The 27,504-nt window shown below is 41.5% G+C and overlaps 1 protein-coding gene across 8 annotated transcripts in view; it reads left to right on the plus strand.

Moving 5' to 3' along the window:
* ANKRD17 (ankyrin repeat domain 17) overlaps nucleotides 1–27,504 on the plus strand; it is a 212,247-nt gene that overhangs the window by 164,573 nt on the left and 20,170 nt on the right. For all 8 annotated transcript variants that reach the window (XM_073600429.1, XM_073600457.1, XM_073600439.1 and 5 more), the window contains 8 exons: nucleotides 35–130; nucleotides 5,382–5,498; nucleotides 5,608–5,779; nucleotides 8,324–8,756; nucleotides 13,960–14,112; nucleotides 18,303–18,452; nucleotides 24,306–25,954; nucleotides 26,139–26,324. In XM_073600429.1, coding sequence (XP_073456530.1) covers nucleotides 35–130; nucleotides 5,382–5,498; nucleotides 5,608–5,779; nucleotides 8,324–8,756; nucleotides 13,960–14,112; nucleotides 18,303–18,452; nucleotides 24,306–25,954; nucleotides 26,139–26,324 — 2,956 coding nt within the window. The remainder of the gene's footprint in view (nucleotides 1–34; nucleotides 131–5,381; nucleotides 5,499–5,607; nucleotides 5,780–8,323; nucleotides 8,757–13,959; nucleotides 14,113–18,302; nucleotides 18,453–24,305; nucleotides 25,955–26,138; nucleotides 26,325–27,504) is intronic.

The following is a 27,504-nucleotide window of genomic DNA, read 5'->3' on the forward strand; positions in this document are numbered from 1 at the left end:
CTTTCCATTTAGCTGTATTTTCTTTGTGTTGTAGGGTCATGTTAAAGTGGTACGTTACCTTGTGAAAGAGGTAAACCAGTTTCCCTCAGACTCTGAGTGCATGAGGTATATTGCCACCATTACAGATAAGGTAAATTGATATGAATAAATCATTGACTAGTACACGTTCAATGACCTTCTCAAATCTAAGTTTGTTTTTAATTGTATTTGTAATCTCCTGAAGTTATATTTTACAAAAGGCAACCTTGAGGTTGGATAGTACTGGATGAGTAAATTACCGTTGATTTGGCATAATGTATCCTCTTAACAAGTTACATGTTATGAAACTAATTTTAAACACAACTTAAGTACAATTGAGTGTTGCCAAGTTTTGCAGAACAGAAGGTTTTCCCTTAAAGTGTTTAAGGTCATTTTTTTTTTCTACAGTTCCCTCTGTTATATAACATTAGGTTCTGCAGTGCATGTCTTTTATAAAAATTATGCAGTATAATAGCTTACTTCAGAGCGCCATTCGGCGCTCAGCTGACTGCCCACAGGTCTCCTCTCCTAATGTGATAGCTGCAGGGGGTGGTGCTGGGAAACCCCCGCTGACATCAGCCGAGGAGGGGAGGACACTGGGCAGTCATGTGAGTGCCAGACGTCGCTCTGAAGTAAGCTGCTATTCTGCATGTTTTTATAAATGAGATGCAGGAGGAGAGGATCTGTGAACTGACAGGCGGGGAGGGGGGAGAGGACAGAGGGAGACAGACACAGGAGATCAGGCTGCGGATGACTAAGGCACGTAGGGATGACTCTGGTGTCAGCAGCCCTGATATATCGGAGTCAGCACAGAGAGAGGAGGGTAGAAACGTGCAGGATCAGCTAGGTATTACAGGTGGGCAAATGACAGCACAAGCGCTGTGCTGTATAGCATGTTTTAAGGAAACATGATTTATTTTTTTGGGTTAATAAACACTTTAATGCATAGAAAACATTATGGTGAAAAACCTTAAGGCTTTAGAATCACTTTAATACTCTGTTTTGCTCAGAGCTGCCCCAATCCTCCCCTTCTCAGAACTGATTCTTACCCTGGTCTATCCAGCAGTCTCCAGATCAGAAACCATCTGTGTTTACCTTAGGGACCACACCCAGATGCCACTGGTTAGGGGTCAGTCTATAATGTTTGCTTGGGGCACTAGATCCTGCGTTTAGGCACTTGCATTGACATGTTGCAGTGTGTGTAATTGGCCTCAGGGTGCTATAGAGGTCTAGGGCTGTGATCTTCATGGTTCCCAGATCCTAAAAATCCCCTCAGGTTATGCCCACTGCCACTTGCGAAGCCTAGACCCCCAACAGGCCCAGTGACATGGAAAATCTATATTACCTTTGGCACCATAAGTATTTTTATGTAATTTTAAATTTTGACATTCTTTTCCCTTCTGCACTTAGTCCCAGGGTGATGTCGTAGTTACAGCACACCTCCTGCCTGACACACTTTCACCTGATATATTTTATAAAAACGTACATGCTTGCTGCACTTCCTGCTGCTTCTGCTACAGGAAACATAGCCAAGGAACATGGTCAGTGCCTGGGTTATAGTGGTTCTTGTATTCCAGTAGGGATGCACCGAAATTTCGGCGCGCTGAAAAAGGTGTTTTTGGTATCGGCAAAAAGAAAAAAAGCCGACACTGAAAGGGGGGCGGGGGCCTCCCCGGGTGCTGGCTATTTGGGTAGTGTCATCCTTGTGCGCCCAGTCCTCCACGCTGCAATCTCCGTGTGTCACAGAGCTGAATTGCATTGGCCGCAGTAACTATGTCCCGCCTCCTGTGTAATGGCGGGACATTGAATAAGTGTGACGTGATCACAGGAGGCGGGACATTGTTACTGCGGCCCGGGCAATTCAGATCCACTTGGTGATCCACTGAGACCCCAGTTCTGATCCGGTGGGCACTGGCAGGCTGCATCGATCTGGTGGGCACTGGTGAGGCTGCATTGATCTCTTGTATCATGTCTGCAGTCTCTGATCATCTTCTGTATCATGTCTGCTAGAGATGCACTGAATGGAAATTTTGCTAATACTATTAGTGTAAGTTTTTACGTTGGAGACTGTGGACATGATGCAAGAGATGGTTAGAGACTGCATTTTTCTTGACCTTTTTTGCACTAAAGGTGCCAACAATAAATACATATTAATTTAAATTGATGATATTAATTAAAAAGTTGAATACAATTATATATAACGATATTAATATTTTTTAAAACCTGTACTTTTCAGTTTTCGGCCTAGTGCATTCTTCATTTTCAGTTTTGGCACCAAAATTTCCATTGGGCGCACCCCTATGTTCCAGGCATGCAAACCCCAATACCTTTCACATCCATTCTGTGAGTGCCTCACGGTGGGTTCCCTCGCTTTAGCAACAGCTAATCACAGGTGCAAGGGAGCTGGGACAAAAATGCCAAATAACACGCGCTCTGCCAATGGCCTACACATAACCTAAAACCTTGCTCAGGTTAAAGCAGTTTCCTTGTCCCAAAGCAATGTCTTATAATACTGCTTCCCTTCCATCTCTCTTTACTCAATATCCTTGGACTGTCCTATGTGTCGATCCAGACAGACAAGTTTCTCCCTGTCATGGTGAATCTCCAACTTTGCCCAAGTGTTCAGAAAGTAATTCCTTCTCATACCCTGGAAGGTGGTAACGGGATGCTAGCTTTACCAGCCCTGTGGAAAATGTACAATACCCTAAGGCTGCATTTACACCTGAGCGTTTTCAGCTCCTAAAATACTTGTAAAATGCCAGAAAACAAAACGCCCAACAAGTAAAATTCCATACATTTCGATGGCACCTGTTCACATCTGAGCGTTTTGTCACCTGAAGCAAAACGCCTTTAAGCTCAAAAAAGAACATGAGCTTCTTTGGGGCAGATTACAGGCGTATTCAGCTTTTTGCATTGGTGACCTGTACAAAATCGCTGCAAAAACGTGTGACTTTGAAATGCTCATGCGTGAATGCAGTCTAAATGTCCAGCAGACATGGTCTTTAGCGGAGTCAAGACTCCCTATCAACATTCTGCATGACTCCCCATTAGGTTGTCCCTACAACACTGAATCCCTCTTCTGCAAGGTCACCCAGTCAGGGTGCAGTCGAATAATGCTACTGTAGTGACTTACATAAACCATAAAGAAGGTTCCAAAATTTGAGCCGCCCTAAAAGAAAAATATTAGTAACTTTTTGGGCTGAAATTCACCTACCAGGTCTCTTCTGCTATCAACATCCCTGTTGTGGGCAGACAGACTTCCTATGCTGTCAACATATAGACCTGGGGAAATGGTCCCAAGCTTTCGGAATCTATCAGTGATGGGGGAAATCCAGATGTGGACACTCTGGCCTCCATGTTCATTGACAAAATTGCACAGATTTGTAACCGGTATAAGGGATTCCCTAGCCTTTGCAGTAGATGCCCTTGTAATTCCTTGGCATCTATTCAAGCTAATCTATGACCTCCCCCCAATAAAGATTCTCCCTCAACTGCTGTGCAAGATGGTGGTAAAGATGGTAAAAAGGGTTCAGGTGATCCCCCTCACACTGAATTCGCTCAAGACGACGTGGTACACTGATATACCCAGACTCCTGGCCAACCAGCCTTGGCTTAAACAGGCCAGATTTGCTGATGCAAAGTCCACTATTTCAATCTGATTCGCAGAGGCTGGCATTAATGGCATGGCTGTTGAAATCTAGGTTCTGAAGGGTAGGGGTATATTTGATTCAGTCATTCCCACCTTAGAGTGAGGAAATTTACCTCCCCCAAGATCTATTATTGCACGTAGAAGGCCTGTTTACATGGACAAACTTCTGAGTTGCAGAGTCTACTGTTTCTTTGCCTTTCTTCAAACTGGTCTTGACCAGCATCTGGCTCTGCCGCCTTGAGATCTGAACCTGGTGCTCTCTGTACTCCAGAGACCCCCATTTGAGCCTTTTCTTGTATTGTACAGGGGCAAGGTCTTGAGCCCAAGACTGCCTTTTCTACCCAAGGTAGTAGTTTTTCCACCTCCAGTGAGAATTTTATCTTTCCTTCCTTCTGTCCTGAGGACACAGGCTGGGCTGCTACTTTCAGGTAATTGGTCATTAGCAAAAGCTTTGCTGGATATGGTTCCTAGGAATACCCCTAAAATCCCACCCACTCGGAGTGCCTAACCAGCTTTCTTTATTTTCCATTTTATTTTGGATTCTTCAATCAGCTCTTTAAAGGCTTCTGTTATAAGAATAGAAGCAGTGCATCCGGATCAGTCAAACTGCAGCTAATTGGAGTAGGACAGTAAACAATCAACTGGATTCTGTATTCTAGGGTCAAGTTCTGTGTTGATTCGCTAGAACAAGTCGTGACACAAATTTTCTGAATAGCCTCTCTTTCGGTGCAAAGCATCTTATAGCTAAAGGCCTTGACAGCTGAAGCTGCCAATAAGACACCTTTACTCTATTGCCTTTTGAGGGCTGATTACTTTTTTTTTTTTTTTTTACAAAAAAAAAAAAAAAAAAGTCACAGAAGAAAATGTTTTTTATCCACAATGGAAAAATTTCAGAACCCCCCCTCCTTTTCACCTGGACTTTTGCCTACTCTAAATAAAGTGTGCTTTATCTCTCCCCCCAGGCTTCATCTTCAGCGTCAAAAATCAGCCTTTACTTTATTGCAAGACTTGTAAATTCCATATCCTTGAGTCCAGTACATGACACAGGCCTCTCTCCCCCTGTTCCTGAGATACTTTGCATAGCTTGCTAAAAAAAATCTGAGATCTTATAGAATGAGTTAGGATTATAGGGGTATGCTCAGGGGATGTTCAATAGCTTTGTCGGTCTCCAATTAGCTTAAAGCGGAGTGCCATCCAAAAATGGAACTTCCGCGGATCGCATTCCTTCCCTCTCCTGTGCCACATTTTGCACCTTTCAGGAGGGAGGGGGGAGCGGATACCTGTCAAATCCAGGTATCTGCTCCTACTTCCAGGGAAAGATCGCCACAATCTTGTGCAGCGATCTACTATGCAATGTCCAGGCCCTCCTCCGAATTCCTTATCTTGGTGGACAGTACAGAACCCTCCCCTGTGTGTTCTGGTGTTTACTGCTTATTGCTTGCTAAAGAACTGAAGTCTCGCTCAGTAGGTGGATTTGTTTAGCTTTTACTAGGAGGTGCCCCAGCCAAGTTCTAGCCAGCATTCAATCTCCTGAATGTAGCCTGCATATAACTCATGGTTTACACAACCATTTCACTGAAGTGCATGCTTAGAAATTTTTCTGTGGATTTCAAATATTTTGGTAATAAGGAAAAGTTTTATTAGAATGTTGGTTGCATTTTAGTCTAGTAGTTTGAGTTGGCCTTTTTTAATAACCTATTTTATGCTGTTTCAGGAAATGTTAAAGAAGTGCCATCTCTGTATGGAATCCATTGTACAAGCCAAAGACAGGCAGGCAGCAGAAGCTAACAAGAATGCTAGCATCCTCTTGGAAGAGCTTGATTTAGAAAAGGTAATGAATGTGAAATACATGAGCTCTTGGCACATGAGTACTTTTAAATTCTGTTATAGTTTTTAAATTCCCCTAACCTATACACTAACTTTCTGAATCTTATTTTTAGCTACGAGAAGAAAGCAGAAGGTTGGCGCTGGCTGCAAAGCGAGAAAAAAGGAAGGAAAAGCGGCGAAAGAAGAAAGAGGAGCAGAGGAGAAAACTAGAGGAAATTGAAGCCAAAAATAAAGAAAACTTCGAGCTTCAAGCTGCTCTTGAGAAAGAAAAGCAGAAGATTGAAGGTAATTAATCCTGTTTTGTGTTTTATTGATGATGTCACCAGAACAGGTACCATGTGTGACCTTGTAATATTCATACCAATAAAAATTTAGATATTTTTTGTGCTTGATATGCCAATTGAAATCTCCGCTCTACAGGTATCTCCCCCAGCTAAGACCCCATGTCAACAGGTACAACTGACACTCCCCCTATTCAAATCTGCTACTACAGACGAAGTTGTTAAACTCCTTTCAATCGCCCACCCAACCACCTGTCCCCTGGACCCTATTCCCTCTCATATGCTATGGTCGCCCTCTAACTCCATCCTACACTCTCTAACCCACATCTTCAATCTTTCCCTCACCTCTGGCATCTTCCCCAATGCTCGAAAACATGCTCTGGTCACCCCCATACTTAAAAAGCCATCCTTGGACCCTACCAATCTTAACAACCTATGCCCTATCTCCTTGCTCCCCTTTTCCTCTAAACTACTTGAGCACCTGGTTTACAACCGAGTGACCACCTCATTAAAAACAACCTTCTTGATCCCCTTCAATCTGGATTTCGCCCTCAACAATCCACAGAAACTGCTCTTTTAAAACTCACAAATGACCTACTAACTGCAAAAACCAACAGACACTATTCTGTACTCCTACTTCTGGATCTTTCAGCTGCCTTTGACACGGTTGACTACCCCCTCCTCAAAAAACTTTACTCCCTCGGTCTCCATTACTGTGCTCTTCAGTGGCTCTCATCCTACCTATCCCAACGCACCTTCAGTGTCACTTACAATTCTACTTCCTCCACTCCTCTTCCCTTCTCTGTCGGGGTCCCCCAAGGTTCTGTTTTTGGACCTCTTATTTTCAATCTACACCTCTTCCCTGGGTCAGCTGATAGCCTTTCACGGCTTTCAATATCATTTCTACGCTTACGACACACAAATCTATCTCTCCACCCCTCAACTCACTCCATCAGTCTCCTCACACATCACTAACTTACTAACCGACATATCTGTATGGATGTCACATCACTTCCTCAAACTCAACTTGGCCAAAACCGAGCTTATAATATTTCCTCCCCCACGTGCCTCTTCCCCTGACTTCTCTGTCAAGAGCAATGGCACAACCATCCACCCGTCCCCACATGTCAGGGTGCTAGGTGTTATCCTGGTCTCTGAACTCTCCTTTCGGCCCCACATCCAATCACTTTCCAAAGCTTGCCGCCTCAACCTCCGCAACATCTCTAAACTACGTCCCTTTCTAACCAATGAAACCATAAAGCTCCTGATTCACTCCCTGGTTATCTCTCGCCTCGACTAGTGCAACTCCCTCCTCATTGGCTTACCTTTAAATAGACTATCCCCCCTTCAGTCCATCACGAATGCTGCTGCCAGACTCATCCACCTTACAAACCGCTCAGTGTCTGCTACCCCTCTCTGCCAATCCCTCCACTGGCTGCCACTCGCCCAACAAATTAAATTCAAAATACTAACAATAAGTTACAAAGCCATCCACAACTCTGCCCCCAGCTACATCACTAGCCTAGTCTCAAAATACCAACCTAATCGCCCTCTCCATTCTTCCCAGGACCTCCTGCTCTCTAGCTCCCTCATCACCTCCTCCCATATCCACCTCCAGGACTTCTCCTGAGCCTTGCCCATCCTCTGGAATTTCCTACCCCAATCTGTCAGACTGTCTCCAAATTTATCCACTTTTAGGCGATCCCTGAAAACTTTCCTCTTCAGAGAAGCCTATCCTGCCTCCATCTAACAACTGCACTATTTTCTCCATTAGCTCATCACCCACAGCTATTATACTTTTCTATAACTTGACCCTCCCTCCTAGATTGTAAGCTCTAACGAGCAGGGCCCTCTGATTCCTCCTGTATTGAATTGTATTGTACTTGTACTGTCCTCCCTAATGTTGTAAAGCGCTGCGTATACTGTCGGCGCTATATAAATCCTGTATAATAATAATAATAATTGCATTATTAGGTTTAAGTAAAACAGAGGGGCCTTGTTAATTAGGTGAAACTTGTAAGCCATTTCCTCATATATCCCTTTCAAGAACCTCTTCAACTGTATTCTCTATTTGAAAAGATCAAACTAACTGGCATGGTAGAAAAAGCAACAAAAATGCTGTTTTCACAGAAAAAATGCTGTGGTATTAAAAGAATAAAAAATAATTACATACCTCCTGAACTAAAACAAATCTGTCAGACTTAATATGCATCCTTTTTTCCCTACCCGCAAAGTCCATATACATCTGTTTTCAAATGCGGTGAATTCCAATAAACTCTGGCATATATACTATTTTTCACATTCCCTTGATTAACAAAAAACGCAGGTGTTCAATATTTAGATCCTATAGCTTACATAAAGTTATTTAGAGGTTGCTATTAGGTTTTCTTTTTAATAGTATACGTGCATTTATGATAAACTTACCATGTGCATACATTTTAAAAGCAACAAAAAATTTTGGTAGTACATCTGCTTTCTAGAAACCTTAATTTATAGCTGTGAATTTAATTTACACTTAAACTTCATAACTTTTTATTTACCTCTTTAGATGAGCCCCCAGTTGTTACAGAACCACCTAGTGCAACCACCACTACCACTATTGGCATATCTGCTACATGGACCACTTTGGCGGGTTCGCATGGAAAAAGAAACAATACCATTGCCACAAGCGGCACAAAGCGGAAAAGCAGAAAGAACAAAATCGCAGAAAACGTGCAGATTATATTTGAAGACCAGCTTCCCATTTCCTATGGGCAGCAAGAAAAGCTAAATGGAGAGTCCAAAAGTAGTAGTACCAGTGAAAGCGGAGACAGTGATAACATGAGGATCTCCAGCTGCAGTGATGAAAGCAGCAACAGCAGCAATAAGAGCGACAATCATTCTACCATCAATGACAGCAGTTTGCAAAGCAAAAAGAAACCATCGGTGCTTGTCTCCTCTCCAAAAGAAGAAAGAAAAGTATCATCTAAAACTTCAATAAAGTAAGTGTTGTGTGTTTTTTGTTTTTAATAATGCAGACTTGATAAAAACCCTGAAAAGTAATAAAATTTAGCTTGACTTATGGAAAACAAATTGGCCATTGGCCTGTACTTGAAAATGATGGCCATGTGCACATAGTGTTCGATGCAATATGTGAAACCACTGTCAGTGTTACAAAGGGAGTAAAATGTCTGCATTGATCCAGTCAATTTTGATGTACAAATTATTTTGTAAAAAGCAATCAAAACTGTTAAATCTTGAGACACTGCCAGAATATTCATACACCCTGGATATAGGCATGTTCCTTCAGGTAATTGGACACCAGCAAAGCTTTAGAGGATATGCCACTGGGCACCTCACCTATAACCCTATAGTCCTCAGTTTCTACTGTCCGTCGGACCTCTTCTCCTTCACAGAGAACATTGCCCTTAGCTCAACTAATTTTTTATTCTTTTTGTTTGTTTTAGCTTTGATTATTTAATCCCTCGCTGTCTTCAAATGCCAAAACAGAAGCAGTGTATCCAGTTTGCACAACCTCTGTAAAATTTGGAAGATGTACCTGGCTACCACGTTAAAGTGACAGCCTGTTAATGGTGCTTTGGGCATTGGATCCTGCATGGGCTCTTACCTTGGCATTTGTTGAGACATGTTGTTAGTAGCAGAGTGCTATACAGGTCCAGGGCCATGATCCATTGCTATGGAACCCAGTTCCTGAGGATCCCTTCGAGAATATGCCTACAGTGCTGGGCAAAGCCTGGACTTTATATAGTCTAGCGTTGTGGACAGGTAAAACAGGGTCACCCTGTGTCTTTGACCGTTACTTTAAAGCAGGGCGATGTTTAGAATGTAATGACTTTTTAATGTGCAGACTTTTCAAACTTTGTGCTACAATTCAAGTACTCAGAGCTTTTTCTGAGATGAATGACAAGGTATTACATCACACCACTGGTCACATACTTGAATGCGTCTTCCGCTCTTATAAGGTGCTAGGGCAGACTGCCTAGCAACATTTCTAGCTGCAATTTCAGTATTTCATACTGCAGCTAACTTGACTAGGGCAACCAGCAACATGATCCTGTATTTCAGGATCATGCTGTCACATAGCAGTTAATTCTGCTCTACTTTTCTATGTAGATGCCCTAGAACTCTAAACTTTCCAAACAAAGGACCAGTTTACTGTCCTGCAGACTTTAGGGGGGCCGGACTGTGGCTAGTGGGAGTAAACCATGTGCTATCTTTGTCAGTGGGAGGACTAGTGCCTCATCGTTTTGATGTCAGTGGAAGGAATAGTGCCCAATTTTTGGTGTGTGTTGGAGGAATTGTGCCCCATTGTTGGTGTCAGTGGATGGAATAGTGCCCCAAGGGCCAGATAAAGGTAAGCAAAGGGTCGTAGTTTGGAGGCCGCTGCCCCAGAACAAGTTATGTGACACATTTCCAGAATGGCTCTTATCTCCATTCACATGCACAGAATCTTTTGGCTAAAAGCTTGGGGCAGCTGAAGGCCCCCCCCCCCCCCCAGTTATACTACAGCAGATTGGCTCGGCTGCGCAAATCGCAGTAACGGTACGTTGGCTTGTACACAGCGATCTGCCAGCCGCCCGCAGTGACAGACCGGGGATTTGCCATAGTAAACGAGGCAGATCTCCGTTTTGACAGGATCACACAGATCCACTCTTTCTGCTATGCAGGAAGACGGATCTGTGTGTTGTCCCAGGCAGCCCATCCCCCCCACACAGAAAAACTCTGAGTGAACACAGTTATCACCTTGATCACCCCTGATGTTAACCCCTTCCCTGCCAGTGTCAGTACAATGTCCGTGCATATTTTTAGCACTGATCACTGTTACTGGTTCCCAAAAAGTGTCAAATGTCCGATCTGTCTGTCGCAATGTCGCAGTCCCGCTAAAAATCGCTGATCACCACCATTACTAGTAAAAAAAAAATAATAAGTGCCATAAATCAACCCCCTTTCTTGTAGCCGCTTTAACTTTTGGGCAAACCAATCAGCAAAAGCTTTTTGGGATATTTATTTTACCAAAAATATGTAGCAGAATACAAATTGGTCTAAATTGATGAAGAAATTCGTTGGTTTTTTTTTTTTTTTTTTTTTTTTTTTTTTTTTTTTGTTTTTTATTGGGTTGGTTTTATAGAAGAAAATACTTTTTTTTTTTTTTCAAAATTGTCGGTCTTTTTTTTGTTTATAGCGCAAAAAATAAAAACCGCAGAGGTGATCTAATACCACTAAAAAAGCTCTATTTTTGGGGGACAGAAGGATATCAATTTTGAGTACAGGGTTGTACGACCGCACAATCGTCAGCTTAAATAACGCAGTGCCGTATCGCAAAAAAAGGGCCTGGTCTTTAAGGGGGCAAATCCTTCCGGGGCTGAAGTGGTTAAGGCTCCACCTTTACAAGTCCTTCACTTTGACCATAAATCTTCTATAGCAACCATGCTCCAGGGAACGAGCTACAAGATTCTGGCTGGGCGGTACAGATGCAGGTTACCCTCCAAATAATTTTCCCCCTCAGGGCTCTAGTGACTGCTGGAGATGTGGATGGGAGAAGGGCGACATGTTTCACATGTTTTGGCAGTACTGAAAAGTAAGACTCTTCTGGCAGGATGTGACAGGCATCATCAAACAACTCACTTTGGTAGATGTGAGTGATGTCCCTACCTCCTGCCTGTTGCAGCTTTCAGAAAGACCGATTTAAGAAATACATATCTTCCCTGGCCATTCATTTTTTGAACGCGGTGAAGGCCTATATTCTGCTATAGTGGAAACAAATGTGCCAATCCAATAAATCTCTAAGGTTAACAAGATCAGGGCAATGGAAGACCTTACCGTTACTCTTCATAATACAGAGGAGACCTTCAGGTCCACTTGGATGCCCTGGCAGTATTTTGTCTGCTCTGATGCCTACTCTGAATGGGCTTACCCAACCTGGATAGCCTGCTGGGCTCTCTTTCCCCATTTCCTCCCAGGTCTCCTCCTTGTCCCCCTCCTTTTTAAAGGAGGGAGAATTTGGCCAAAGCTTTTTTGGCCCCCCTACTATGGATCCCAGGAGTGCAGTTCGATCTGCTGATGTCACTCAGCCAGTCCAGGCTCTGAATCAGTCCCAAGTTTTGAAGAGATACCTCACTTATTGTGAATTTCAGGACTTCCACTGCAGGTGTTTCTCTGTAGCATGAATTTTCACCTTTCTGCCGTTGTCAGCGTTTGGCTTTTAGTACTATCTAAGGTCAGTTTTCTGCCTATTTCATTCTGTTTTATAGACCGTTGGTCGTTCGCTTTTTGCTTAAGACAGGGGGTCTCCCTCTGTTCTTTCTGTGACTCCATGGGATCTGAATCTCTTTTTTCTCTCTGTGCCTTCAGAAAGCATTGTTTGAACGCATTAGAGATCTTCCTCTTTCTATGCTCGCCCCCAAAGTAATGTTCCTTGTATACATCACCTTTGTGATATGAGTGTATGAATGGGTGGCTTTATCCTGCAAACAACCCTTTCTGGTTTTGCATAATAAGTCCTAGGACTTCCTTCTTGCCTTAGGTTGTTTTTGCCTTTCACCTCAACCAAGACATTGTTTTTCCATCCCTCTGTCTAAACACTGTTCAGCAAAAGGACTTTTTTTTCATTGTCTGGATGTGGTTTGGTTGGAAGAGTCTATTTCTCTGCCACTGCTTCTTTCAGAAGGATCGGTTCCTTTTTGTTATCTTAGATGGACCTCGTAATGGCGCATCAGCTTCTTCTGCCACCTCTAGGTGGCTTAGGCAGACCATCATCCAAGCTTATGGTCCTAAGAATCGGGTTCTCTCCTTTTTCCTGTCAAGGTGCACTCTAGTAGATTTGTGAGTGCTACTTGGGCTTTTCAACAGCAATCAATGGTTTCCCAGATTTATAAGGCTTCAACCTGGTATTCTGTTCACACAATATCAACTTCTACCAGGTTGACGTTTGAGCCCCATCCATTTACTGCTTTGAGCCCTAAGTCCTTCAGGTGGCTTTTTCAGTTGCAGGCAGGTCACAGGTTTTTTATTTTGTTTTTTGTTGCCTACTTGTGTTGGACTGCTTTTGGGCATCACAAAGGTTAAAAACTTGCTGTGTCCCTCAATAGATGCAAAATTATTATTTTTGAACTGTAAAATCTTTTTCTTGGAGTCCATAACAGACTCCTCTTAGTTTGTGATTACGCTTTTTACAGCTTTGTTACAAAACTGAGGCATACTAATAGTAGAAGGACTGATCTACCTTTTTTTTTGATTTGCCGGTGTCCAATCATGTGGGCAACAGTATAACCTGAAGTTTTAAGACGGTGTACCTTAATTGACTCCAAAGTAAGGGTTTTAAGGCAAGTACAGACATGGTATTTTATTAGCTTTTATAAAACGGTGAATGGGTTTCAAGAGTCACTTCTGAGAATTGGGTAGTGTTGTATTCTTTCACCATGCAAAGCATTTGATTGTTTTTTAGCAGAGCATCTGTCTATGCAAAGGACACCCCAGCCACCATTAACCTTATTAACAGAGGATATTAAAGAATATGAGCAAATTAATATTCTTTTTAGCCGATAAGGCTGAACACAAATACATTATATTTCTCAGTAGTCAGAAAATCCACTTTACGTGCCAAATTCTTTGCAAACACAGATATTTCCTTGTAAAAGTAGTGTTGACGTTATTACTGCACACTAGCCATTACAAGCTGCTTGGAGAAAACTAGAGGTGGGGGGATACAAAAGAAGCCCCCCTTGAACAAGGAGCGAGACTACAGCATTGACCATTCTTTATTACTGGAAACTGTGGCACAAAGCAATGTGCAGTCATTTTTTTTTCATTCTTGTTTGCTGCACACATCTGTATGAAACACACAAACGCCACCAATGTTCAAATAAGACTACACACGATTCTTGATTTTACACAATATTTGCTTAGCCCAGATTTCAATGCAGGGCCTGTGCCACCTAATGACAACATCTTTAACCCTTAAAAGTAGGTTCATATTAGGGGTTTGTATTTTACTACCAGTTTATGCTGATTTAATATTAAAGAGCATATTTTTAAGCAGTTTATATATGTATTGTACCACCTTGTTTTTTTTCCTTTTCCACTTGTGTATAAAGCTGTTTAAAAGAAATTAACTATATTAGGTTTATAGCATTCTACTTGTGTAAATAGAACAACATTAACATGATGTTTTGTTCTGGTTTGAAGGTTATCCGAATCGGTTATTGAAACCGGTAATTCGTTATCTACAAGCACTAAGACTGGGCCTTCTCCGCTTTCATCTCCCAATGGAAAATTGACAATAGCCAGTCCCAAGAGAGGGCAAAAGAGGGAAGAAGGCTGGAAAGAGGTGGTCAGAAGGTGTGTTAAAATAACAATTTCGTTGTAACAACTTTGTCAAATTACTTTGCATGGTGGCTTTTTCAATTGAAATGTAATTCTGTCCACTCTTTAGTGTTAACGCATTTAGTTTTTTGCAAACATATCTGAATCATACATTATGGAACACAGACTAAGTATTCATAGTGCCTAGGTTATAGGCTCCCCTGGATGCCTGCCCCACTCTACCCCGCTCTTGATTCTTCTTTTTTTTTTTTTTTTTTTTGCTAGAGTCCTAAGGTGATGGACCTCTTCTCCCTTATGAAGAAATAACTAAGTTTATTAAAAGTTTATTTTATCTTTTGGATTCTTCAGTCAAATCTTCACTGTCTTCTAATACAATAAGAAATAGCGCATCTAGATCAGTGCAGCCATGGTAAAACCTTGGGAGCCATACCTAGCCCCCCATGACAAGGGAATGACCTGTAATGTTGCTTTGAGCAATGTATCCTGCATGGGCGCTCACCTTGGCACTTTGCAACACATGCAGTTAGCTGCTGAGTACTATGCAAGTCGAGGGCCGTCGTCCGTGCCTATGGAACCCAGTCATTAAAGACCCCTCTGGGGTGTATCCACCGTGACAGGCGAAGCCTGATCCCTATATATTACGACCCAGGGTCTTGGGCAGGTAAGACAGTCATCCTGTATCTGAGTGTGTTACTTTAAAAACCAGGGCTATGTTTAAAGTGTATTCACTCTACAGTGTAAACTCTTCCAACCTGGCACTACACCCAACCACTCAATGCTTATTCTCTGTTGGATCAGGCATTGCATCAGCTACTGGTTGCACAATTTACTGCCACTTTTGCCTAGAGCCCTGAATAAGGTACTCGGGCACTTCCTTTCACCTCAAGACTTCACTATAGAATGCTGTACGTCCAGGTTCTTGTATTTTTCTTCCAGACACACTAGCCCTATATTCTGCACCGTGCTCCATGAGTACCTCACAGGGAATTGCCCTTACTCATAGCTATGGCAGAAAGCAGACGAGAGAGCCACGGAAGAAAACTCACATTTGCTCTGTCGAAGGCCCCCACACACCACTCAACCTCACAAGCGGCCTGCCTGACAAAGGCAGATTTTTTTTTCTCAACTTTTACGATTTCTAAGATCGGCTTAAGGGCTTGTTCATACCATACGTGCATGAAAACTTATGGGTACTGAAGGGAAAACTGCACAGATTTCACTTGCAGAGACGACTGTTATTCATGCACGTTGATATCAGTTTTCATGCGCATCAGTTATGTGCTCTATTCACACCAATGTTGGTGTCATGTCACTCGGGCTAAATAGGGTTATTACATCTATTGTACATTCCAATCAAGCTGGATTTATGCCAAATAAATCCACTGCGGTCAATTTAAGAAGGCTTTTCCTTAATATGCAATCCCCAGCTGACAATGTAGGACCTAGGGCCCTGCTTTCACTAGATGCTATGAAGATGTTTTGATAACATTGAGTGGGTATACAGTGGATATAAAAAGTCTACACACCCCTGTTAAAATGTCAGGTTTCTGTGATGTAAAAAAGAGACAAAGATAAATAATTTCAGAACTTCATCCACCTTTTTAATGTGACCTATAAACTGTACATCTCAATTGAAAAACAAACAAACCTTTTAGAGGGGGGAGTAGAAATAAAAAAAACTAAAATAATATGGTTGAATAAGTGTGCACGCCCTTAAACAAATACTTTGTTGAAGCACTTTTGGATTTTATTACAGCACTCTGTCTTTTTGGGTAGGAGTCTTATCAGCATGGCACATCTTGACTTGGCAATATTTGCCCACTCTTTGCAAAAACGGTTGCGAGGGCATCTCCTGTGCACAGCTCTCTTCAGATCACCCCACAGATTTTCAATTAGATTCAGATCTGGGCTCTGGCTGGGCCATTCCAAAACTTTAACCTTCTGGTGAAGCTAATCTTTGTTGATTTGGATGTATGCTTTGGGTTGTTGTCATGCTGAAAGATGAAGTTCCTCTTCATGTTCAGCTTTCTAGCAGAAGCCTGAAGGTTTTGTGCCAATGTTGATTGGTGTTTGGAACTGTTCATAATACCCTCTACCTTGACTAAGGCCCCTGTTGCAGCTGAAGAAAAACAGCCCCAAAGCATGATGCTGCCACCACCATGCTTCACTGGAGGTATGGTTTTCTGTTGGTGATGTGCAGTGTTGTTTCTGCAAAACATAGCTTTTGGCGTTGTGGCCAAAAAGTTCAACCTTGGTTTCATCAAACCAGAACACATTTCCCCTCCTGCTTTTGGGAGACTTCAGATGTATTGTTGCATGTACCCCACAGCCAGTACTTGCCAGATATTCCTGCAGCTTCTTTAATGTTGCTGTAGGCCTCTTGGCAGCCTCCCTGACCAGTTTTCTTCTCGTCTTTTCATACATTTTGGAGAGACGTCCAGTTCTTGGTAATGTCACTGTTGTGCCATATTTTCTTCACTTGATGACAGTGTTCCATGGTATATCTAATGGCTTGGAAATTCTTTTGTACCCTATTGCTGACTGATAAATTTTAACAATAAGATACCTCTGATGCTTTGGAAGCTCTCTGCAGACCATGACTTTTGCTGTAGGATGCGACTAAGAAAACTTCAGGAAGGACCTACTAGAACAGCCAAACTTTTTGGGGTTAATCAGAGGCACTTCAATAGGAGTCGGTACACAACCGGGACATCATTTAAACATGAGTTTGAATGTGATTGCTTAATTCTGAACATGGCTACATCTCCAGTTTTAAGAGGGTGTGCACACTCATGCAACCGTTATTTTTAGTTTTTTTTTTTTTGTCCAATCGGTGATAACATGCTCCTTAACGTTTCACAGAGATTAATGCAACTATATATCCTTTTGAGTGTATACTACACTCCCTACAGACTTTACACTATGGGTCTTCTGTCTTCCCTGACATGCACCAGCTGTAAACGTGATCATGGGGACTTGATCCACCTGTTGTGGAGGTGCCCAAAGCTACACTCCTACAGGAGGGGAGTGGTGGACACCCTGAACAGGGTGTTTCAAGTCTTTTTTTTTCTTTTAGACCCCAAACCTTGCCTGTTTTAATTTACTGGACAAATCTGAATGGGACAGCTACACTAGAGAAGCAATTATTAGATCCCTATTTGTAGCGCGCAAGTTAATAATGACACATTGGAAGTCAGAGAGCTCTCCCTCAGTCAAAAAGTGGATCACTGCTGTAGGTGATACAATTTGGATGGAAAAGATAATTTATCAGCATAGGGGATGCTCGCGAAACTGACAAACTTTGGGACCCATGGCTAGATGTTCCCGGGCTTGCCACAGCGGATCTGGTCATAGGCTTCTTGGTTTCAATGCTGAATTATGATTCAAAATACAGTTATTGTTGCTATAATGGTATTATGGTCCTGTAATGTTTAGGGATGCTATCCCAAGTGGTACTAGTTCTATAAGTGGAGATGTTCTTAACCCTGACTGTTTTTGTATGTCGTACCAAGTTTATGGATGAATGTTTTTGCTATGGGCTGTTTGCTTTTTCCTTAATAAAAGTTTTTTTTCTGGCTTAAAAAAAAAAGTTGATGTCGCATCAGTTTTTTCCCATGCAGAAAACTGCATACAGATTGCAGATTCCTGTGCAGAAAAAAATAGCATGTTGTGGTGTGAACAGTGCACAATGAGAACCATTGTTTTTGTTGTGCCCTTGCAGAATGCATGCAGAAAAACTGAAGTCTCTGCACTATGGTGTGAACGAGAACTAATACAGCCATCTCTTGTGTTATGCAGAGTGAGGGAAAACTTTCAGATCAGCAATATACCAGTGTTCTGAAAAATTTATCATAAAGATTCATTTTTCATTTGATTTGTGTGTCAGTGACATTATACTTTTATTTGTTATTACTGAGACATTTTAAAGTCCAGTTTATGTTCGTGATAATATAGATGAGGAGAAATAAGTTACGCTTGGAGGCTTAGACACAATAATGTGTTCATTCCAAAATTGATGATGCCTCGGTGTACCATCAGATGTTCCTTTTAGGTTTTATTCTATAAATGTTTCTGATATTTGTGGGAGTAAACAATAAACTGCACTCTCCAATTTTAGTGAATCAACCTCAATGTGTTCTTAATTTATTAAAATCATTACTATAGAAGCATGCAACTTTTCATGTAAGAATGTTTTTCACTTGTAGGTCCAAGAAAGTATCTGTACCATCCACAGTCATTTCAAGGGTTATTGGAAGGGGAGGCTGTAATATCAATGCTATCCGAGAGTTCACAGGAGCACATATTGACATAGATAAACAGAAGGACAAAACTGGTGACAGAATCATAACAATCAGGTAAAATACATTATAATTTAAACAGCAGTTGTTAGAATGAGCAGGTAAGTTTTGCAGATCTGCAGGCAGTAATCTGAATTTAAATACATATACAAATAAGAGTGAACCTGCTGTGCCAAGAGTGCATTTTTGCTTTACTAGTACTCCTTTTCCATGCTTTTAAATACAACTGTAAATCTACTTTTGCAAGTAGGAGAATTCAGTGTTTGGTGAAAACTTGTAATTTTATTGGCACTATTTGGTATATGTAAATTACCATTGGTGATGAAGTGCAGGTACTTTGTTAGCTGTCTTTTTATATCTATTCCTTGGTTTCAGAGGTGGAAGAGGCAGACCCCAGGTTGTATACGTGGGCGTTTCTTCTCAAGTTGAAGATTAGGTGGAAAAATTACAAAATTAAAAAATGTCATTTAAGTGGAACTGAAGTCCACAATACTTGCCTCTTCGCCAATGGTCTGACACCTGTGATGTCCCTTGCCGAAATCTTTTCCCCAAGTGCCAGACTTTGGCTGGTGCAGGATGATATCACTCCGGGACATGCACAGGAGATCAGTCATCCTGGCACACTGCTAGTAGTGCTGTTATTTTCCCACCTCCTGTAATAGACCAAGCTGTCCAGCAAACGTATCATTTAGCAGGGTTAAGAAAAACTACATTGCACTGGTGAGGGATTACATGAGGCAGCTTTTTTAAAAAGGTAAACAAAAAAAAAAAAGCAAACTTTTGCTGGAAATGCTTAAAAAATAAGAGAGTTAGGCTGCTTTCATTCACACTGAGGTGCTATAGCTCTAAAAATAGCGCCTGCAAATAGCCTCTCCTCACTCCAGTGTGAAAGCCCGAGTGCTTTTACACTGGAGCGGTGCGCTTGCAGGACGGTAAAAAAAAAGTCCTGCAAGCAGCATCTTTGTAGCACTGTAGGAGCGGTGTATATACCGCTCCTAAAGCTCCCCTGCCCATTAAAATCAATGGGCAGCGCCGCTGCAGTGGCGTTCTGCGGGCCGTTTTAACCCTTTCCCAGCCGCTAGCGGGGGTTAAAAGCACTGCGAAAAATAGCGGCGCTTTACCGCTAACACCCCAGTGTGAAAGTAGCCTTATGCTTTAACTTTTTCTTGTTTTTAAACTACATGTACATCCAAGACTAATCTTTCCACAAAGTGACAATGCTGCTGTGTGAATTCTTTGCATAATTAAGTTTTGCCACCCTAATACAAATACAAGAAGTGGAATTATAACATCTGCTGGCAGGTTTAACCTGTACACAGGTAATTTCTAAAAGCCAGAACTGCTGTGGTACTGCTGCTGACATCTGCATCATATATGCAGTTTTTGATTGCGGCGTCTGAGTTTATGGACAAAATTACAGCTCATAGCTAACTTGGGACGCAGATGTTATATGGGTTCTTCCACGTCCATCTCTGAATTTCCCAAGACTTGCAGTTGCTTCTGCACAGTCAGATGAGGATGATTGTACCTTATCCTGGTCTTGGGACTTGGTACAAGAGAAGTCAATTTGCAGGTTCTACTTTGAAACGGATCTTGCGGTTTACACGCGTCTAGGCTTGGAATGGTTTTCTTTGGCTCTACCTAAAGTGACTAGCCTTGGTTCTCTAAAGAGTCCTCAGACTGTTAAGACTTTTCCAGTGCATTACCTATTGCTTCCTAGCCTGTATTGGCCTAATCCAGAAAATGTCTCCTCCTAAGCGTGTTGCTCCGCAATACTCTATGGTGGAGGGTTTATGCCCTAGTTGTGGACCTAACCATTTTTTGTCTTAACTCAGACTGTCCCTGTTGAGGTTATCCCTATGTTTAAAGACCCAGTGGATAAAAGGCTTAGAAACCCTTTCTATGCCTAATTCTACGTTCTGGCCATGCATCCTGCCATTGCCACCATGTTCATTTGCCAGACCTTGGCTGTCTATTACAAGTGTATGCCCTGAAATTATTGACATCCCTCTCTCATGACTGTGGCCCTACTCTATTGTATGGATGATATATACCAAATATCCAGAATGGGCCTCCTTTTTTTCTTTTTTTTCAGGCAGCTGCAATAGGAGGTAGAATTAGGCTGGTTTCTCTGCTGGAAGATTACTGCGATTCTAACATACTTTCCTCTTTTGGGGCAATCCCCTGGAAACTGTGCTTTTGAGCAGTTAACCTCTGGTCATAGATGAGTTTCACTCTTCTAGGTGTGCTTACTGGGTCTGGCAACATCCCTGTGTTCTCTACTCCCCATAGCTTGGAGTTTAATAGAATTAAAGACACCATTGAGAAATATCTGCCAGTAGAGCTTCTACTATTGGTAGGACATTGTCCCATAGTCTCTATACCAGTAGACCCCACAGCCCACATTGGTTGCAGTTCAAGGGATCGTATCGATGTGGGGATAGTAAATGTCCATGTTGCCCCTTGTGAAACTGGGGGTGTCATTCATTCTACTTCTCAGAATAAGGATTTCTAGGCCTCCACATTCATTCATTGCAACACTAGGTTCTTGGTGTATGTAGTCACGTGAGCTATGTTCTGTACAGTATGTGGGTCGTACTACCCGCAGGTTGAGAGATCGGCTACGAGATCATTTATATGATATAGCTAAAGATCATTCAACCAACATAGCAAGACATTGGAATTCATGTCATAAGGATACCAGTAGCTTGTGTATTCAGGGAGTGGAAAAGCTGGTCTTATCTAGGAGGGGCGGTGACAAATTTAGACTTATGCAAAAGAGAAGTGTTTTGGATTTTCACTCTCAATACTAGAAAGCCCATTGGGCTCAATTTTGAGTGGGACGTCACACAATTTTATGAATAGATTGCAGCACTACATTATTTGATGTTTGGCTGCTTTTTCTGTCCTCGTCTCCATGCATCTCTCCTTACTCTTCCCTTTTCTCTTTACTTTCTCCCTACTTTTCTCCTTACCTCTCCTTCTCTTGCTGTCTTTTCACATCTTATGTTTCCCTGTACCATATTTGGATGCCAGGTGGTTACATATATTTATATATAATAAGGGGGTCTGTTCTGTTATGATCTGTTGCAATTTAATTATCGTAGCTATGTGTGTGTTTGAGTTTGGCTTCCTTAAAAACAGGGGAATGGGTTATTCCTGTAGTGTGTATGTATGTATATTTGTGTGTGTGTGTGTGTATATATATATATATATATATATATATATATATATATATATATATATATATATATATATATATATATATATATATATACTATTTATATTATAATATAACTTTTTCTTTTTTTTCTTTTTCACACATACATCATTTTGGGTTCTGCTTTGCTTGTTGCTCATGGGTGTTTCCTCCATGTCTTTCTTCTTCCACTCTCCTCTCAGTCTGTCTTTGTATTATTATTATTTTTATGAAAATTAAGATTGGTTTTAGGAGATGTACATGTCTTTGTGGTTATTAGTCCTCAAAGCCATGTACAAGGATTAATGGGATTGATACAATATGTCATAATTTTAGCATTCTTTTAAATGTATATCTATCATCTATACTTATTTTTCTTTCCGGGGCGTTGTCTCATGCTCTCTGGGTAATAGTACTGGCGTTTATTCAATATTGTTATAGCTTTTCAATTTACTGATGCATTGTGGTTGATGTTCATAAGCTTAGCGCCAGTACAATGAGTAATTCTATAGAAGAAAGATATCTGGGAGGATACATTTGAGCTGCATGCACCGACGCTCATGCATTTGGGAGGAGGGTTATGTCCCTCTCTTCCTTTTCTTTAGCATATGTGTCCGTGCATGTATATATTTTTTTATCTTGGTACGTACAATTTTTATATTATTGCACATAGATGTGTTTTATTTCATATTTCAAGGTTTTGGTATGTATGTCTTTTGTTTCATGTACATTTTAAATGCTGAATTCCCTGTTAGAATGGTATCAATATTCTCATTGATGACATCTGCAGTTCAATGCTCACAGGTGTTTTCCCATTAACAATCAGTGTTCTACATGCTTCAGTTCATATGTTTTGATTACTCTGATGCGTGTGTGAGTATATATGTGTGTGTGTGTGTGTATATAATGTATATGTATGTATGTGTGTGTGTGTGTGTGTCTGTTTATATATATTATACATATACGATATACACCAGTATGTGTATATATAGCGCTTTAGTTATGATTAAGCAGCTTTTGGTGTCAAACACTTTAGCTATACGTGTTGGTACATGTGTACTTGGATGTCTTGGACCTTTGTCTTTTTATGAAATAAAAAGTGAATTTTTGGACTACGGCTGTGCAGCATATTTTTATTTCTGTGCTTACATCTTGTCTGGCAGGTCAAGGTTATCAGAGGAAGACCTTGACTCTATGGATTGTCAGAAGGCAGATCACACTAGTCTCATGCTGCAGGCAAACTGACTGGAAACCCTTAAAGCGTTTGTTAACCCAAAAAAATAAAATCCTGTTCCATTTTAAAGCATGTATTACAGCACAGTGCTTGTGCTGTGTAATTTGGCCCCCTCTATCACCTGAAATACCTGGCTGATCCCGACAGTTTCTAACCACCCCTCTGTACGCTGACCACGATATATCGGGGCTGCTGAGCCCTGACACCGTTGTCAGCATACGTGCCTCTGTCATACTCTATCTGCAGCTCTCCTGTGTCTCCCTCTGTCCTCCTCCTCCCCGCCTGTTATCTCTCACGATTGCTGATCTGCTTCGTTTTGAAGCAGTGGGGAGAGGAGCAGATTGGCGATTGTGAGAGATGGCAGGGAGGGGGAGGACAGAGGGAGGCACAGGAGAGCTGCAACGTAAGACCGTTATCTGTATGTCACCACATGTGTCCTAGTGCCTGTTCTTTTATTTAAAAAAAAAAAAAAATATATATATATATATATATTATCTCTACCTGTTTTAATAGCGTTTTCCAGCGATCACTTGACTCCAGACTCTCTGCTCCTCTCGGCCCTGCCCAATGGAGATATCACACGGGGAGAGCCTGGAGTCATCTTATCGATGGGAGTTGGTGTTAAAACGGGTAGAAATCCTTCTTTTTTTTTTTTTTTTTTTTTCTTTATAAAGCACAGGCACCAGGATACAGCTTTTTATCTGACAGAGGGGATGAGATGGTGGCTTAACCACTTTAATGATTGGGGGGACCTGACTACTTGGTGCTAGGTCCTATTTCATTGACCAATTCACTTCCTCTTAAGGAAGCTCTTTTGGGCACCTTCTCTTGTTTTGCCTTCAGTTAAGGAAATACACTTTCCTGTACCGATATGATTATTGTTCTTTGCTGCATAGAAGCTGGAACTGGGGGATCAGTAGCATTGATAGACCCAGGGTTAGGCAGGCATTTTGTTCAGCAGAGGGTGGCAAGGCAGTCTATATGGTGAACAACAGCATGAATTGTTTCACCATATAGACTTTTTCATTATATTTAATTTTGACTGTTCAGCATGGAAACTTTTGGTTTTTATTCAGTTTTTTCACAATTTTTCCTATTGTGGTGTTGCTAGCAGCTTTTATCTTTGTATTTTTTTTTGTTTGTCAGTATCTCTGCAGTATCTGAATTCCAGTGTCCCTCAATTGACCCCAAGAAAAGGATTTTAGAGAGTACAAAAATCCTATTTTTGTTTTGTAGAGCAAGGGAATTAACCTTTAAGTTTTTATTGTATTTAGTGTCCCCTTTGGGACTATCATGTCAACTAGACGGGAAGCAAGGAGATCAAAATCTTTCAAATTTTGGTCTATTTACTGGCCTTTGGACATGGTGTTTAATTTGCTTTCTATCATGCCTCATAATTTAAATTGTGTTTTGTTACGCTTTACAGTTATCAAATCATTCTAATTGGCCAATGATGAACTTTCTTTCATTTTTGCAGGGGGGGAACAGAATCCACCAGACAAGCCACACATCTTATCAATGCACTTATTAAGGATCCCGATAAAGAAATTGATGAACTTATCCCAAAGAATCGTTTAAAGGCCTCCTCTGCAAATACAAAAGCAGCACCTTTAACCTCTGCAGCGGTAACATCTGCTAGCAGCTCATTTATGGGAATCAAAGTTACCGCTGTCACAGTTTCATCATCACAAGCTGCCTCTTCCCTCACTGTGCCAGCCATTTCTCAAGCATCTGCTCACAAACCCATGAAAAATCCAGTGAATAACGTGCGACCAGGATTTCCAGTCTCTCTACCTTTGGCGTACCCTCCTCCACAGTTTGCTCATGCTTTACTTGCTGCTCAGACTTTCCAGCAAATCCGTCCTCCACGGTTACCCATGACGCACTTTGGAGGACCTTTCCCCCCTGCTCAATCCACATGGGGCCCCTTTCCAGTTAGGCCTCTAAGCCCTGCACGAGCTACCAACTCTCCGAAATCTCACGTGATGCCTCGCCATGCTAATCAAAATTTGAGCAGTCCTCAGGTGATCCCAGGACCCCCTTCATCTACTAGTCCAACAGCTACTACAAACTCTGTGGCCTCAGTGCCTGTCTCATCTACAAATGGGAGCCTCAATTCACCTTCAGTCAGGAGACAACTTTTTGTCACAGTTGTTAAAACGCCTAACGCTACTACAACCACAGTTACCACAACTGCAAGTAACCACATCACCACACCAACAGCCTCCACCTGCCCTGTTCCCACTGCCAAAGAACATCATACTTCGTCTTCACCTTCATCACCCTCCCCACCTTCCTTGCCTGGAGGAGGTTCCAGAAACAGTCCCTCTAATTGCCTGACGTGTTCTCCAAACAAAGGGACCTCACTTTCTAGTGATCAGGACTTGGGCAATCAACCTGTGATGGAGATAAATAGCTCAGGCAGCAGTAAGCAAGTGAGCTCTACCTCTGGGAGTACCACAGCACACAACACACATCAGCACCCTCCAACATCTGTTTCACAGGATTCCAGATCTACACTAATGCAGACGCAAGTTCCCCCTCCTCCAGATCCCAGAATGGCCCCTTCCCACAACTTGGCTGTCAGTGGTCCCACTCACCAGCCTTCTCCCATTACTAATATCCCAACGTCCTACAACTTGTCCCACTCCTCTATATCATCTACTCCATCTGCTGCTAAAATGGAATCCTCTGCAGTCAGGCCTCCCTTACATGGAACAAACCCTACTCACAAGAGCCAAGTACCAGTACAAAATTCTTCTGTATCAGGGCTTGGTCCTCACACAAATATTAAACGACCCCAAAGTGTACCTTCAGGCCCACATCCCTCCAGTTTAAGTACGCAAAGTTCTGCTCAGAATTCCGGTCACTCTTCAAGCAAACCTATGGCCCCCAATTTCAGTTCTTCTCTGCCCTTCAGTCCTTTTAGCACACTTTTTGAAAATGGTCCCAATCCCTCACATCCTTTCTGGGGTGGTTCTATGGTGTCGTCTCCATCTGCTTCAGACTCCATGCTGTCTGCACAGCCATCATATTTGCCAAATCCAGAGTCGATGCTTCCATCTGATACTTCCAAAGCACCAGGTTTCAGGCCGCCAATGCAAAGACCAACTCAAAGTCAGTCAGGTAAGTTTTGGTTATTCCATAAGTACATGGGCTTTTTAATTCTAGATTAATTTGAATCACAATATTTGCTGCTTTACTACTACTTTAAGTAAAAATGTATCGGCTGATTTGAAAGGCATAAAGTAGTCTGATCAGGTTTTTAGCATTAGCAGCACATTAAAGATACTTATGATTTTCTCTTAAGGTATTGTGAATATGGATTCATCTTACACATCTGTGGCATCATCCACTACTCATTTGGGTACCTTTGCCTCTAATATCTCTGGAGGTCAGATGTATGCACCAGGAGGTGCACCTGCAGCTTCTAATTTCAACAGACAACATTTTTCTCCTCTTAGTTTATTGACCCCGTGTTCATCAGCATCAAGTGGTAAGGAGAGATAGATATATGCCCTTTTAACTGTTGATGTGAGAGTTCCAGGCCTTAAAGGAGCGCTGTCAAAAATGTTTTCTGGTAACTGTATGCAGATAATACATGTACTAGGGTTGCACCGATACCGTTTTTTAAAACTGGCAAGCATGAGTACGAATTCTTGTACGTAAGTACTCACCGCTAATAATACCTTTCCAGTGTGATTTGAGCCCATACAAAATGAATGTGCTCAAATTGTACTGCAAAGAATTGCATGCGATTTGATGCAATGCCTAGTAGTGGTGATGGGGTGTGTGTTTTTTTTTTTTTTTCCCCTCCTCTCAACCCCTGTGGGTGTCACTTTTTCTGGACATGTTCTGCATGTAAATTTAGAGAAAATATACATCTGTCATGTTATAACAAATTATTAGCTACATACAGTCATTAGAATGCAGCATTTTTTTTTTTTTTGGTTTTTTTTTATAGCTGTCCTTACAATTGAAACCTATATTAAAAAAACCTATATATAGATAGATATAAGATTATATCAATGTTAGAATTTCACTTGTTGCTTAGATGTGATAATGTGCTGTAAGGAACCACTTGTTTTAAAACCTGTAATTTTAGCGTACCCGTGGTCAATCCACAGGTCAACATTGACATTCATCTCTGTGATTACGTTCACATGTCACAGTGGGGCATACATTAGTTTAGTTTAGGTAATTCTGCGTTTTCAGATTAGTAAATATTAACAGGTACATGTGATGTCCATAGATCGAAATTAATATTTGATTACTTTTTTTTATTTTTTTCGTGTGTGAACACATCCATGGCACAAGTATGTACATTCTATACAGTTGCTAAGATCCATTTCAGTACTGACCCATTCTGCATGTGCATTAAAGCCTGGTTTTAATTTATATTAAATGCAGGCTGAATGTGCATTGGATTGAAATCTATTTGCTCTGTGAACTTGGCTTTTTACTGTTGTGGTATACAAGTATACTTCAGAGATGTTGTAATTTTTATATATATATATATATATATATATATATATATATATATATATATATATATTAATATTATATACATACACAGTGGGGGCGGAAAGTATTCAGAATAAAGTGAGTGGTGATTGCGCTGTGATAAATAGGGGAAGGGGCTAGCTCAAATGTATAGAGAGGTGAGTGAAAAAATA

This window comes from Aquarana catesbeiana, linkage group LG01, assembly GCF_042186555.1.
Source record: "Aquarana catesbeiana isolate 2022-GZ linkage group LG01, ASM4218655v1, whole genome shotgun sequence".
Classification (NCBI taxonomy): Eukaryota; Metazoa; Chordata; class Amphibia; order Anura; family Ranidae; genus Aquarana; species Aquarana catesbeiana.